At 40.0% G+C, this 15,999-nt stretch overlaps 1 protein-coding gene across 1 annotated transcript in view; it reads right to left on the bottom strand.

Moving 5' to 3' along the window:
* Nucleotides 1-15,999, bottom strand: part of LOC120540210 (voltage-dependent calcium channel subunit alpha-2/delta-4-like) — a 619,956-nt gene that overhangs the window by 457,168 nt on the left and 146,789 nt on the right. Inside the window, exon 23 of the mRNA XM_039770774.1 lies at nucleotides 3,104-3,196. Coding sequence (XP_039626708.1) covers nucleotides 3,104-3,196 — 93 coding nt within the window. The remainder of the gene's footprint in view (nucleotides 1-3,103; nucleotides 3,197-15,999) is intronic.

The following is a 15,999-nucleotide window of genomic DNA, read 5'->3' as shown; positions in this document are numbered from 1 at the left end:
TCTATTGAGGTGGAAAAGGGACCTGTGGATGACCTGGTCCTTTAAGTAGCTGCTGTGATTTAGGACTGCAGGGACTATCTATTAGATAGATAGATTTTTGACTTTTAATTTAATTTATGTTTAGTCTCTGCCACATGATTGTTTGGTTTTGTTTTTGGTTCGCATTTTATCTCCTGGTCCATTCTGCTGTTTTTTTAGGTTTTTTTTTTACATTATGGCAGTGTAAATGTGCCCAACAATAAACTTCTCCTCATCCTGTTAGGGTAGCTTCCCCAGCCCTACAATTAATATTGTTTGCAATTCTGTGGTCATATACTGTATTTAATGTTTTGTGTGTTGCCATTGCTGTGAACTAATGAGAGAGGGCATACAGGTGATGGGTGTAACAGAACAAGATGCAGAGGACAGAAAGATATGGAAGAAGATGATCTTCTGTGGCCACCCCTAACAGAAGAAGAAGATTCAGTCAACAATTTAATGACTCTAGATATGTACAAAAGGAATGACAAGGAGACTAAACAATTTTAGTAAAGACTGTATCCCACAGAATTATAAAAATAGAAATGTAATTGAGTACCACTTGAAGCTGCACTGTTCTCTGCAATCTGTTTTAGTATTGCTCCATGTTTAACATGGGGAATTAAGGCCATTTTTGTGGCCACGTGCACCTAATTGGCACACTTCCTGCGCCAGGCACTTTCAATAATCTTTCATTTTTAATGGTACATTCCTTAACCTGTTAACCTTGGCTAATTAGACCCATACCAGTATTACAGGGCAATAATTAAATAAAAAATAATAAGAGCAACCAATAAAGTTCAGAGTTGCTCTGTGACATTGTTTAGCAACCTCCATTCTGCTTTTATGAGGAACGTTTCTGAGGTGGCACAGAAAGAGGATGAGTTAAAAAAAACCATGTCAAAACTTAAGCCCGCACTCCATCTTCCCACTCAGCCCATGGGTGACAACATAAACACCTCCATGGAACAATAGCATTAATCTGTTGAACCAGGAGGTAGTGGGTATAGGCTTACAATGACAGAAGAGGAGAAAGAGGCAAAGACAGTGGAGAAAATCTCAACCATCTACCTTCTCTTACAATAAATGGGGACATAGATTGTTTGCCTGCCCTCTAACAGAAGTCATACCACCTGCACTACAGAACAGATCATCCACCTGAAGTTGAGCACTTTTGGGCCCGGCCAGTACTTAGATGGGAGACGATCTAAGAAAAAACTGTGGTTGCTGCTTGAAGAGGTGTTAATGATACCAAAGGGGGGTAAGGGTGATTGGGGCACTTACCCTGTGGTCTTTGTGTGGATCCCAATGCCCCAGTGCAGTGACTGGGACACTGTACTGTAAATTTGGTGCCATCCTGCAGATGAGACTTAAAACTGAGGTCTTAACTTTCAGTGGTCATTAAAGACCCCTGGGCATCTTTCAAAAAAATCAGGGTGTATCCCAATATCTTGGCTAAATTGTCCATTCTGTCTCCTGTAATGATCTCCTGTCTCTAACTGGCTAACGCTCTCACTCCTTCACTACCTAAGAGCTAATCTGTGGTGAGTGTAGTGGCATGATAATGGCTGCCGTCACATCCTCTAGGTGGGTGCTACACATTATTGGTGGTTGAAGTGGTTGTCTTGTATCTATTCAAATTGCTTTGAGTAGCAAGTAAAGGGCTATATAAATGTAATTAATTACTAATAATAATTGTTATTATTAACAGTGTGAACTACCCTGGTTATTATACAACAGCTGAGCATTGTGGTCTGCAAACTCTTTCCTATAGAATATGTGGGTTTTCTCACATCTACGTCCTACATGAGTGAATTTTTCCAATGGCACACTGGCTTATCATATACCAGGTATTTCCTAAGCCGTAGAGTGCACACATATTAGCATTAAAATGCCATCATAGAATGTATTTGAGAATACTTACCACGGGAGCTGCAAAAAAGATGCATATTATTGTTATATTATTATTTTTATAAACTGACATCTAATCTAGGGTTGTTTCAAGCCTAGTGGAATAGGTCCTGTCTCCCGTTGACCTTAAAATGTATAAGCATTTTCAGAAAATTAATAGATGGCTATAGCAGCACAAGGTAATCATTTTTTTCTTGCTTTCCTTAGCTGCAGGCACTAAAGAGAGAACAGAAAATCTAAACCTGTTTTGAGATACCACACTCTTAAAAATACTGGTTCTTTAACGGCATTATAAGATTCTTTACTGGGATGCATGGTTTCTCTTAGGACTATTTCCCATTTCTTTCTGGGAAGGGTTCTTTGTATGTGAAGTTGGTTCTTTGTGGTTTAGTAAACTTCACAATATGTAGAAAAAAAACAACTGAAAGCTGTAATGTTTGATAGGCTGCCTTGTAGGATGCTAACCGATAAAGAAAACCTGAAGTGAGCCTCTGTTATTGTATGCAGCTAGAGTCCTTTTAAATACATGAGCCTGTGGTATTTCACAAATCTTTTATAATTTAGTCATGGTTATTTACTCTATGGAGCCTGTTACAGATCTAAATAAATAAAAGGTTCCTTCTGAAACCTTCAAATTGATGGGTCTTTTGGGATCCAAAACTTGTTCCCTGATGGCATAGCTCTGAAGAACTGTATCGGCACATGGCTCATTTTAAATACTTTTACGTAACTTAAATGGTATAAAGTACAAAATATATTTTGGCATAACAAATAGAGACCAAAAAAATGAAAAGAACACATTTGACTTTGTTATAAGTAGAATAATTTCACACGTAATCAAAAGACTACATTTTTGCATTTAATGCTTTCTTTAGCTTTATAGGTCTGGTCAGGTAGATCTGAAATGACTGTTCATCCATCAATAACTTGGCGTAATTCAATTCAGGATTACTGGAATTCATCACATAAGTAAAAGGCACAAATCTGAATGGGTACCAGTCTACTGAATGATGCACTGATGTTCACATCCATACCCGTGTGTCCGGATTGCAAAAGCTATTATTGTAAATTCACAACTGAATTACCAAGATCCCTTTTAATTTCATTCATTAAATGGCTTTTATACTACATCTCTGTATTTCTGAATGCACATTTTTATATAGTAGATACTTACTTATCAACCTGCTTTTCAATTCCTACAAATAAATTGTGCCGAACAAGTCCAGCTCGAGTACCCAAGAATGCAAGCTGAATGCCATCTTCATCCCTAATAAGATAAAAGTGGGCACAATCATTAATCTTTATACATGTATATTGAATGAAAACAATTTCTCAAAAGCAATTTTTACTAAAAAAATAAATCCTGTTTCACTATAACCATCATTGCCCTCATTGCATAAACCTTTCTCTGGCTTTTTTGTTGTAATTCAGCTCCTAATCAGTTAAACACGTTGAATTCAGATAACCACATGCTTTGCTTTCAATTACACTTCACCAAAATGTGCTGATTCACAGGTTAGGCAAACTGCTGCGATTTAACTGGCGCCATAGGAGTGAGTGTGGATGTGCCTGTTTTATATATACATACAGTAATCCCTCCTCGATCGCGGGGGTTGCGTTCCAGAACCCCCCGCGATAGATGAAAATCCGCGAAGTAGAAACCATATGTTTGTATGGTTATTTTTATATATTTTAAGCCCTTATAAACTCTCCCACACTGTTAACATTATTAGAGCCCTCTAGACATGAAATAACACCCTTTAGTCAAACGTTTAAACTGTGCTCCATGACAAGACAGAGATGACAGTTCTTTCTCACAATTAAAAAAATGCAAATAGATCTTCTCTTCAAAGGAGTGTGCGCATCAGCAGCAGAGAATGTCAGAGAGAGAGAGTGAGCACTCGCTAAGAAAGGCAAACAATCAAAAAATTAATACGTGTTTTTGTGCTTTTAAGTATGCCGAAGCACCGCAATAAAGCGGCATTTTGTAGAGGAGCGTCAGTATCTTCTAAGCAAACAACCTCTGTGCAAACAGCCCCTCTGCTCACACCCCCTCCATCAGGCAGAGAGAGTGAGAGAGACGTAGAAAAGCAAACAATCAAGCACTGCGCGGGAAGCATATCGTATATCATTGAGGAGTTTTAGTTAATATGTAATACATGCTCTGATTGGGTAGCTTCTCAGCCATCCGCCAATAGCGTCCCTTGTATGAAATCAACTGGGCAAACAAATTGAGGAAGCATGTACCATGAATTAAAAGACCCATTGTCCGCAGAAATCCACGAACCAGCAAAAAATCGGTGATATATATTTAGATATGCTTACATTTAAAATCCGCGATAGAGTGAATCCGCGAAAGTCGAAGCTCGATATAGCGAGGGATTACTGTGTGTATATATATATATATATATATATATATATATATATATATATATATATATATATATATATATATATATATACAAACATTTCATGAATTTGAAACATTCTTATTTTGGAGTTGTTACTTTTTTTTTATTGGGGATTTCAGTCACATAGAATTTTCTATTTTTTTTTTTTTCATTACTTGAATTCACATTTTTTAGTTATCCCTTCTGATAGGGGTTTTAAATTATCCATCCATCATTATCCAACCCTCCATCCATCCATCCATCCATCCATTTTCTAACCCGCTATATCCTAACTACAGAGTCACAGGGGTCTGTTGGAGCCAATCCCAGCCAACACAGGACGCAAGGCAGGGAACAAACCCCGGGCAGGGCGCCACCCCACTGCAGGGGTTTTAAATTATGCAGAAGTTAAATTGGACCTGTTTGTGGCGTCCTCTATTACCTGTTTAGTCTGTCATTTTATTTTATTGTATTTTTTTGCTGGCAGCTTTCACCACAAAATAGCAGATGCCAGAGCAAAGTGGTCACAAAAGTGTGCCTAACTTTGAAGGGTTTTCTGCACACATGCATAGACACACAGACTTCCCAGAACAGAAATAGCTACCATTGATAAGGACTTGCAAAGAGTCACATATAGGACATTCGAACTTAAAACAACTGCAGCATTTCTTAGCAATAGTAACCGATAATAGACTAGCTGGTGGAACAAGCTGCCTACCTTCATCCTTTCTGTGGTGTCCCCTGCCTTTTGAAAGAATACCTCTGAATGTTCACCTTATCTATGAACATTTATAACTACAGGTATAAGCTTCATTATGGTTTCTGTAATGGAATAATGCAAGAAGATCACATGTGTATTACATTTTAGTTCAGGTGGCTGATGGTTTTTACTATGGACTATAGCACTTCTCACTACTAGCTTAGTTCCTGCTTTCCTTCTTGCTTTCACTTATTTAAGTAGTTAGCTGTGCAGTATTTGCAGCCATATTCATCCCAACAGAAGATTACTCAATTATATTTCACCCATTATAAGTTTCTTTGGATAGAAGTGTCTGCTAAATGAATGAATGCATTACAGGATTTCCAAATGCAATTGGCTGTGCAGATAGAACACACATCTTTATCAAAGCCATGATTTTGAATGAAAGAAACAATTGTGTCATTCTGTTTTATAGAGCGCAAAAAACAGAATGAGGATGAAATTGTCAATGTGGTCTTTATTTATTATGTGTCAACTTTATTATAAATATGCAAAAATGGAAAACAATGCCTACTTCAAGGCATGCAGTATAATGTTTCATGTAAGCCAAAATCATCAGTGACACATTTTGCACAATTCAATAATTTACCATACAGAGTTTACACAGATTTCATCAATTAACTGTTTACGCATTTGCTTTTTCAGTGATATTCCTCCACACTGTCTCCCTTTTCTTTGGAAGCCGCTGCTGCTCTATTCCTCCTCTTTTGGAGGATATCCCTATAATCTTCATGCAGTGCCACCAGCTCTTTTCGCTCTGCTGGTATGAAAGTTATCCCCCTCTGCTTCTCAGACTTGTCCATGATCGATCAGCTTCTCAGTGCTTTTCAGTGCTCGAATCATAAAGGCTTGTAAATAATTCCATGAACATGCCATATTATTCTGGATGCGCCTGTCTGGAATTGTGCAAGCTCATCAAAATCCGGTGTTCTGGTACCGGCTAATCCACTGAAGCTAAATCGTGCTAAAGCAAGTCAGGATTCATTTTGAGTTCCGGGGTTATCTAACCTCTCTTCCTGAAACAGATCCCTGGTCCATCTCTTTTAAACTTCTGTCTCTTTTTTAGAGTCAGTATACTATGTTACTATCTTATATTTTAGCCTGTTTCGGTATTTGCTGTTTCTACATGATGAATCGTTTTTAAGGGGTGTCGCTCTGGATATCGCACCTCATGACATGTGTGATGATTTAGAAGACAGAGCCACGTGTAAGGATCTTGTGTTTGTGGGTACCTCTCTTAAACATTTTGCAAGTGCTCAAGTTTTTGATAATCTGGTTACTGACTTTTTTGCTAGGCAGTGGTTCTCAACCTGAGGGGCAGAACCCCATAGTGGGGCGCAAAGATGTGAAAAAAGAAAAGAAGAATAAAAAATATGAAAAAAACATCTATTGAAACCAAAACAAATTAACTTAAACTACATTCTGATACTAGAACAATAGAGTTAGATAAATGTCGATAAAAGTTAAGTAGGTATAATATAATATGCATCTACATTTCAAAAAAATGTTAGGGGGGACGTGATTAAAACTGTTATGAAAACTCGGGACGCAAATACTTAAAGGTTGAGAAACGCTGATTTAACTTATGTTTTTGAGATTGATGCACAGTTGTTTCTCAGTTTTGTTTTTGGTTAACATTTCATCTCCTGGTCCACTCTGCTTTTTACAATATAGCAGTTGTGGAGGACTGCCGGCTTCATGCTCCGGGCCTCACCCCAGGCTGCCAGGAGGAGCTCTCCCGACAGCAGGATCGTGCCCCGAGTTCCAGCAGGGCCTCATGGACAATGTAGTGTTTTTACACAGCCCTGCTGAATACCTTGGGGGCCACCGGGAGTCGCTGTAGGTGGGCTCGTGGGCTCTTGTGTGCCCTATAACCCGGGAGTACGTCACGGTCACGTGACAGGAAGAAACAACGTGCTCCCGGGTTGAAGAAATGGACTGCTTACCCTGACCTGGAAGTAATAAAGAACTATGGGCTTAATTGGGCAGGAACACCTCCGGGTCAGAGGCTATAAAAGGACTACGGGCCAGTCCAGACACTGAGCTGAGCTGGGAGGTAGAGGGGCGAAGTGTCTGGGCGAGGAGGAGAGAATAGTGTTGGTGTTGTTGGGTTAGTTTATGAGTAGTGTGGAGGGTGCTTTGTGCACATTATTATTAAACAATAAAAAGTCTTGAACTTGTATCCAGTGTCTGGAGTTGTACCTGAGGGTTCAAGGGAGCACTAGCGTCCCCTACTGCCACACAGTATAAATGTTTCTTCTGTTCATACTGTTAGGGTAGGATGCAGCCTCCCAAGACCCTATGAATGGATTAAGTACATTTGACAATGGACTATTTGATCAATAAGATTTCTCCATTCTTTAATTTATAAGCTTGGACAAATTTACCTGCAATATGCTTTGCAATTCTCTAACCATATACAGTATTAGTTATTTATTGTGTGTCATCATTACTGTGAACTATACCTCACATGTATCTTTGCACAAACAAAACATATTGTTATTTTCATGTAACAATTATTCAGTGAACAATTTAATGACACTAGATATGTTCAATAGGAATGACAAGGGAGAAAAACATAATATAATTTCAGGTAAAAATGTATCCCAGAAAATTATAAAAATAAACGTGTGACTGAGTACCACTGAATCTGCATCGTTCTCTTTGATCTGTTTTAGAATTGTTTCATAATTATCATACCTTGACGAATTAGGGACATTTTTGTGCCCACCTGCACCTAATTGTTGACACATTTCTTGCACTACCACTCTTAATAATCTCTCATTTACAGTGGTACGTTCCTTATTATGTTAACCAGGGCTAATTACTCCAAAAACAGCTGCATAGCTGCATTTAAAAAAAGAAATGAAATACGAGCAGTTAATAAAGTTCAGAGTTGCTTTTTGACACTATTTGGCAATTTCAAGGAGGTGACCACCAATGTGCTCTTATGAGGGAAGTGTAACAAGTTAAAAAAGAGTTCTTCACTCCAAAGACAGGGTGAGTATAGGCTCCCAATGACAGAATGGGAGAAAGAGAAAGAGGAAAAGACAGACAAGAAAATATCCATCACCTGCATTCTCATACAATAAATGGAGACATGGCTAGCATACCAGTCTCCTAACAGAACATTAGAACAATCTAGATGAGAACAGGCCATTCAGCCCAACAAAGCTCACCAGTTCCATCCTCTTAATTCTTTCAAAATAACATTGCGTTGAGTTTCGAAGGACCTACAGCCTACTTCACTACTTGATCTGTATCTATCTATCTGATCACAGTGTCTATGGTTCTCTGTGAAGCAAACTTCCTAATGTTTGTGCGAAATTTGCCCTTAAAAAGTCTGCAACTTTGTCCAAGTGTTCTTGATGAACTAATTTTAAAATTACACTCTTGATCCACTGTATTAATTTCCTTTTATAATTTTAAACATTTCAGTCATGGCCTGCTTAAACTGTATAGGCTCAGCCCTTTTAATCTTTCTTTATAATTCACCCCCTGTAGCCCTGGAATCAGCCTAGTCGCTCTTCTCTGGACCTTTTTTTTTGGAACTGCTATGTCCTTTTTTCCCCTAGAGACCAAAACTGCCCCCAGTACTCCAGATGAGGCTTCACCTCATTTTACATATTCTGTTAGACTTAATAATGGCTTCTGAACGCTGACTGGAAGTTGATAGTGTGCTAATAGTGTGAACATCTGATTATTATAAAAAAAGTGAGAAACATTACATAATTTTTATTTTCTGTATAAAAACAGAACACTAGTATGAATTACTTTTAGTAGCTGAAGGTGCTGCTAGCCTAGGGATAATGCAGGATTTGTTTGCTTATAAATTATCTCTGTAATTTCTTTGTCAATTTCTTATTCATCCATTAAGTACATCAATTAAATTTGCTTCACGCTTCATAGGCTTAGGTTTAAACTGACCACATTGCTCCTCTCCATACCTAAAATTTCTTTCAGGCATTGCATCATCTGCTAAAAATTTGCTTTAATGAAATTAAATTTTAGTTTTAGTATATACAGTGTCTTCACTATTCAGCCCCTTCACCTTTTTCATATTTTGTTATGTTGCAGCATTATGTTAAAATTATTTAATGTTTTTCCCGGCACAAGCAACACTCAGTACCTCAGAATGACAAAGTGAAAAAAAGATTGCAAAAATGTTTGCAAATTTATTAAAAATAAAACACTGAAATATCACATTCACACAAGTATTCAGACCCTTCACTTAAGTACTTTGTACAAACCACTTTGACAGCGATTACAGCTTGGAGCCTTCTGTGGTCTGACATTACAAGCTTTGCACACCTGGATTTGAGGATTTTCTACCATTCTTCTCTGCCAACTCTTGCAAAACCTGTCAGATTGGTTTGAAACCATCAGTTCGACAGCTGTTTTCAGGTTTCCCTAGAAATGTTCACTTGGGTTCAAGTCTGGGCTCTGGCCGGACAAATGAAGGACTTTCCCAAAGTCGTTCCTAAGCCACTCCTGTGTTATATTTGTGCAAGTCAGTTTTCCCTCACTTGTGTCTAATCTCTTTGTCCCTACCCCTAAAAAACAACAAAACATGATGCTGGCACCACCATCTTTTACCATTAGAATGGTATTGCATAGTTGAAGAGAGGTTCTTGTTTTTTTCCAGACATGACACTAATCTTGGTTTCATCAGACAAGAGAATCTTATTTCTTGCAGTTAGGGAGTCCTTTAGATGTCTTTTTGCAAACTGCAAGAGGGCTTCTACAGTATGTGTATTTTACTAAGAACAGGCTTCTTTGTGGCCACTTTGTCATAAACCCCAGATTGATGGAGAGTTGCATCAATGATTGTCCTTCTGGAAGTTTCTCCCGTCTCTGCACAGGTTCTCTGAAGCTCAGCCAAAATGACTATTGAGTTCTTGAACTCTTACCAAGGCCATTCTGCCATGATTGCTCAGTTTGGTTGGGTAGCCATCTATAGAAAGAGTTATAGTTGTTCCAAACTTCTTCTGTTTAAGAATTATGGAGGTCACTGTACTCTTCGGAACCTTCAGTGCTGTAGGATTTTTTTCTAGACTTCCCCAGATCTGTGCTTCGAACACAACCCTGTCTCTAAGCTCTTCACACTACTCCAGTAACCTCAATGCTTGATTTTTGTCATTGTCATCTGTCAGACCTTTTATAGACAGGCATGTGCCTTTCCAAATTGTATCCAATCAATTGAATTGACCAAAGGTGTCCTCCAAACAAGGTGATGATACATCCCAAAGACGATCAATAGATGTGGATGTACCTGAGCCACATTTCCATTGTCTTATCAAAGGGTCTGAATTCTTGTGTAAATGTGATATTTGAGTTTTCTGTTTTTAATAAAATTTTTAAAATGTTGTTTTAAAATTTTGTTTTTGGGGAACTGAGTATTGTTAGACGAGGCATAATTAATTTAACTAATTTTAGCACAAGGCATACACAGGGAATTGTGAAAAAAGTGAAAGGGTCTGAATGCTTTTTGAATCCATCTGACTAAAGAGTTGAGAATACTACAATAGATGAATGATGACTTTGTTTTTCTAAGTGTCGCTTCTTCTTTATGCATGTATTACTAAGAAATGTTTTAAAAAATAACTTGCAGAATTAAATGTTGAATTATTGTTAATTGTATTCTCTATCTGAACAGCACAGAGCCTCCGAGTAGTTTGTGAGTGTGTGATAAAGACAGAGAACAAGTAAGGTAAGAGGACAAAATGTTCTACTTGGCAGGTGGGTAAGTGGACAAGCCTCTTCACTGGACACTTAGGTTCTAGAGGAGCAGTGGGTTACGGTCCGGCCTGTTCCTTTGTGCATTGGTACTCCCTGTGCTGTTTCCTTCATATGTTTTACTGAAGACGCATATTTTGATACTGCGGTGGGTTGGCACCCTGCCCAGGAATGGTTCCTGCCTTGTGCCCTGTGTTGGCTGGGATTGGCTCCAGCAGACCCCCGTGACCCTGTATTTGGATTCAGCGGGTTAGAGAATGGATGGCTGGATGGACATATTTTGATAAAATCTAGTTTCACTGGCTAAAATCATTTAAATTAATTGATTAATTAAATCAATCAATTTTCCTTCATGAAGCAACACTGAATACCCCAGAATGACAAAATAAAAACAACACTGTAGACACTGATAGAGATAGATAGATAGATAGATAGATAGATAGATAGATAGATAGATAGATAGATAGATAGATAGATAGATACTTTATTAATCCCAAGGGGAAATTCACATATTCCAGCAGCAGCATACTGATAAAAATAAACAATATTAAATTAAAGAGTGATAAAAATGCAGGTAAAACAAACAATAACTTTGAATAATGTTAACGTTTACCCCCTCGGGTGGAATTGAAGAGTAGCATAGTGTGGGGAAGGGATCTCAGTCTGTCACTGGAGCAGGACAGTGACAGCAGTCTGTTGCTGAATCTGCTCCTCTGTCTGGAGATGATCCTGTTCAGTAGATGCAGTGAATTCTCCATGACTGACAGGAGCCTGCTCTGCCACGGATGTTAAACTGTCCAGCTCCATACCTACAATAGAGCCTGCATTCCTCACCAGTTTGTCCAGGCTTGAGGCGTCCTTCTTCCTTATGCTGCCTCCCCAGCACACCACCACGTAGAAGAGGGCACTTGCCACAACCGTCTGATAGAACATCTGCAGCATCTTATTGCAGATGTTGAAGGACGCCAGCCTTCTAAGGAAGTGTAGTCGGCTCTGTCCTTTCTTGCACAGAGCATCAGTATTGGCAGTCCAGTCCAATTTATCATCGAGCTGCACTCCCAGATATTTATTTATATGTCTGTACCCTCTGCCCACAGTCACCTCTGATGATCACGGGGTCCAGGAGGGACCTGGGCCTCCTAAAATCCACCACCAGCTCCTTGGTTTTGCTGGTGTTCAGTAGTAGGTGGTTTGAGTCGCACCATTTAACAAAGTCCTTGATTAGGTTCCTATACTCCTCCTCCTGCCCACTCCTGATGCAGCCCATGATAACAGTGTCGTCAGCGAACGTTTGCACGTGGCAGGACTCTGAGTTGTATTGGAAGTCCGATGTATATAGGCTGAACAGGACCGGAGAAAGTACAGTCCCCTGCGGCACTCCTGTGTTGCTGACCACAATGTCAGACCTGCAGTTCCCGAGACGCACATACTGAGGTCTGTCTGTAAGTAAGTCCACGATCCATGCCACCAGGTGTGAATCTACTCCCATCTCTGTCCGCTTGTCCCTAAGCAGCAGAAGTTGGATGGTGTTGAAGGCACTAGAGAAGTCCAGAAACATAATTCTTACAGTACCACTACCTCTGTCCAAGTGGGAGAGGGATCGGTGTAGCAAATAGATGATGGCATCCTCTTCCACCTTCTCCTTGTATGCAAACTGCAGATGGTCAAAGGCATGGTGGTCCTTTGGCCTCAGGGGACGAAGCAACAACCACTCCATGGTTTTCATCACATGTGACATCAGAGTGAGAGGCCAGAAGTCATTCAGCTCACTACAGTAGGGCGTGATACCTTTGGGACTGGGGTGATGTAAGATGTTTTCCAAAGCCTCAGGGACTCTCCCCTGTTCCGGCTCAGGTTGAAGATGTGCTGTAGAGGACTCCCTAGCTCCAACGCACAGGTCTTCAGCAGTCGTGGCGATACTCCATCTGGACCCGCTGCTTTGCTGGCACAAAGTCTCCTCAGCTCTCTGCTCACCTGGGCTGCTGTAATTGTGGGTGGGGATGTCTCACCTATGCTGGTATCGGCAGAAGGATGGTTGGAGGATGCAGTACTCCTAGATGAGAGTGGGTTAGGGTGGTCAAACCTGTTAAAGAAGTTGTTCATCTGGTTTGCTCTCTCCATGTCTCTCTTGATGGTGGCACCCTGCTTCGAGCTGCAGCCAGTGATGATCTTCATCTCATCCCATACTTCCTTCATGCCGTTATTCTGCAACTTCTGCTTCAGCTTTCTCCTGTACTGCTCCTTCGCTGCCCTGAGCTGGACTCGGAGTTCCTTCTGCATGCACTTGAGCTCATGCTGATCACCGCCTTTAAAAGCACTTTTCTTCAGATTCAAAAGGCCCTTGATGTCATTTGTAATCCAATGCTTGTTGTTAGCATAGCAGTGTACTGTTGCTACTGGAACTACAATGTCCATACAGAAGTTAATGTACTGTAGTCAGTAGTGCATTCAACAACCTCCTCAATGTTCTCACTATGTGATCCCTGCAGGATATCCCAGTCCGTAGTTCCAAAGCAGTCTCTCAGAGCCTGCTCTGCCTCAGGGGACCACTTTCTGAATGAGCGTGTGGTTGTAGGTAGCTCCCTTACTCTTGGTTTGTAGCGAAGCTGAAGCAGAACCAGGTTATGATCTGCTTTCCCAAGTACAGGCAGCGGGGATGGCGCTGTATGCGTCTTTGTCGTTTGCATACAGTAGGTCAATAGTCCTATTTCCCCAGGTGTTAGAATCCACATACTGGGAACACCGAGGTATCATAGTATTCTGACTGGAGTCTAGCCCAGCAAGCAGGCAAGCAATGGATAAAAGCAGGAAAAACCCCTGAATAGGGCACCATCTCAGAATGAACACACACATATCAAGGGACCATTTAGCATTGCCAATTCACCTAATTCGAATGTCTTTGAACTATGGAAGGAAACTGGAATAAATCAACACAGACCCACATGCAAACTCCATGCACAGAACTTCAGACTCCTTACCACAAGGCAGCAGTGCTACCACTGCATCATCGTGCACATAATTAATTGATTATTAACATGTTTACATTAACTGTTACCTTTAGAAAAAATACCTTTTATTTGAGACTTATTTCAGTAACATAGTGCATCCACTGGAGGGCCATGTCGGTGATACCTCGAGTTCACATTCACTGACATTTCTTTTCCCATGTTCTCTCATGGTTTGTAGTAAAAATGTCACTCAGGAACATGGACAAATTTATGTGATGATTAGATCATGACTATTCAAAAAAGACATTATGATGAGAAATTATTGTAAGGGGCTAAAAGCATGTGTACAAAGCATATAGTTTTAAGTTGATTTGAAATTTATAAAGGAACTTAGCGTGACATGAGGCATAGTCATTTTTGCTGTTTTGAGCATAAACAAAATTGTATTATGGAATCTTAACATGGTGGGCAGCATGGTGGTGCAGTGGTAGTGCTGCTGCCTCGCAGTAAGGAGACCTGGGTTTGCTTCCCAGGTCCACCCTGCGTGGAGTTTGCATGTTCTCCCCGTGTCTGCATGGGTTTCCTCCCACAGTCCAAAGACATGCAGGTTTGGTGTATTGGCGATCCTAAATTGTCCCTAGTGTGTGCGCTCTGCAGTGGGGTGGCACCCTGCCCAGGATTTGTTCCTTCCTTGTGCCCTGTGCTGGCTGGGATTGGCTCCGGCAGACCCCTGTTTTAGGATATAGCGGGTTAGACTATGACTGACTGATCTTAACATGGTTTTATATATGAGGCACCTGCTCCCCACAAAGAAAATCTGATTAGGACATTAAGTAAGTGATGGGTTCCTACCAGTTCTTAGTTTTACAATATACCGTACATTATTGTAAAGTTTCTGTTTGTGTTTCGTAACCTTAGCCAGATGAAAAAGGAAAAGGTTCCATTATATCTGTTACTTTGTTGTATATATTTTAAATATCTCATCAGCATTTTTTTGATTTTTACAAATTTATTATTATTCATTTCCATGTTTTAATTTAATCATTAGGCATTTACAAACATATAAAATGTCCACAGGGTTGAATAACCAAAAACATTTTCTTGTACATGCAGTGTTCTCCTGTATGTGAACAGCAATGATACTGTAAATGGAAGTAACAATGACCCCTGTGAGAATTTCCCTAAGGACTGCTATTTTCCCTTCCATGTAAAATAAGCAGCAGAAGATGTGTAAAGTCAGTTGACAGCTACAGCTCATTGCACTTCCAGGTTAAAAAAATATTTCACCACCCAAGAGGAGTCCACTCAGGTCATCAAGTTAAATGCTAAGTTGTCTTGACATCTCATTCAGAAACTTTTGAATAGCTGCAATACTCAGAGTCGATAATTTCCCCATCTTATTCCCATGACTCTGTGTGTTAAGCTTGGTTTAAGGTACCTTAAATTGCAATCTGAGAGTCCTGTAAACGCCTTTTTCAAATTCCAAGGGGGGCTTCTATGTGAACAAGCTTCTTTCTGGCCATTCTGTCATAAAACCCAGATCAGTAGAGGGTTGCAGTGGTGTCTGTCCATCTGGACGTTTCTCCTGTCTCCACACAGGTTCTCTGGAACTCAGCCAGAGTGTCCATTGGGTTCTTTGTCACATCTCTTACCAAAAAAGCCCACAAAACTTTATTTGATCCTGATTCTCCAAAAAGGCTTGGAGCTGGATTCTATCGACTAGCTCTAAGATCCACTCTGCTAAGCCAAGATTTGTGTAAGTGACATCCCTGTCTGTGAAGACTGAATGCCAGCATTAGTTTAAGGGAACATCAGCACCTATACTCTTGTGCCAAAAGGGCAGCATCACATCACACCTCGGACAAAGGACCATGTAGAACAAAACAGTGAGTGCACTCCAACGCAAAAAGAGTCCTCCATTTTAATGCAGAGCAACAACACACAACTCCACACAGCATCAGACATCATGAAGGTTTAGTATTGTAAAACTGTTTCTCTGTGCCAAGATAAATTAGAGCTCTAAACAGCCAGTTATCATCGAGCATCTTCAGTGTTAAATGTTAATATGTCTCCCTTGTTTTGTGTCTTGTCTTCTGTGTCAGTATATATGCAGTTATAATTCTAAAGTCCTTTTCTTTTATCGATTAACTGTATTATTGTGTTTCTTAAAATTAGTTTGCTTCCGTTACCTTGACTATAAGTCTAATGGCCAGAGAAAGATAAGGCAAATAACTGT

This window comes from Polypterus senegalus, chromosome 12 (assembly GCF_016835505.1).
Source record: "Polypterus senegalus isolate Bchr_013 chromosome 12, ASM1683550v1, whole genome shotgun sequence".
NCBI classification, from domain to species: Eukaryota; Metazoa; Chordata; class Cladistia; order Polypteriformes; family Polypteridae; genus Polypterus; species Polypterus senegalus.
This window is presented reverse-complemented; position numbering and strand designations above follow the sequence as displayed.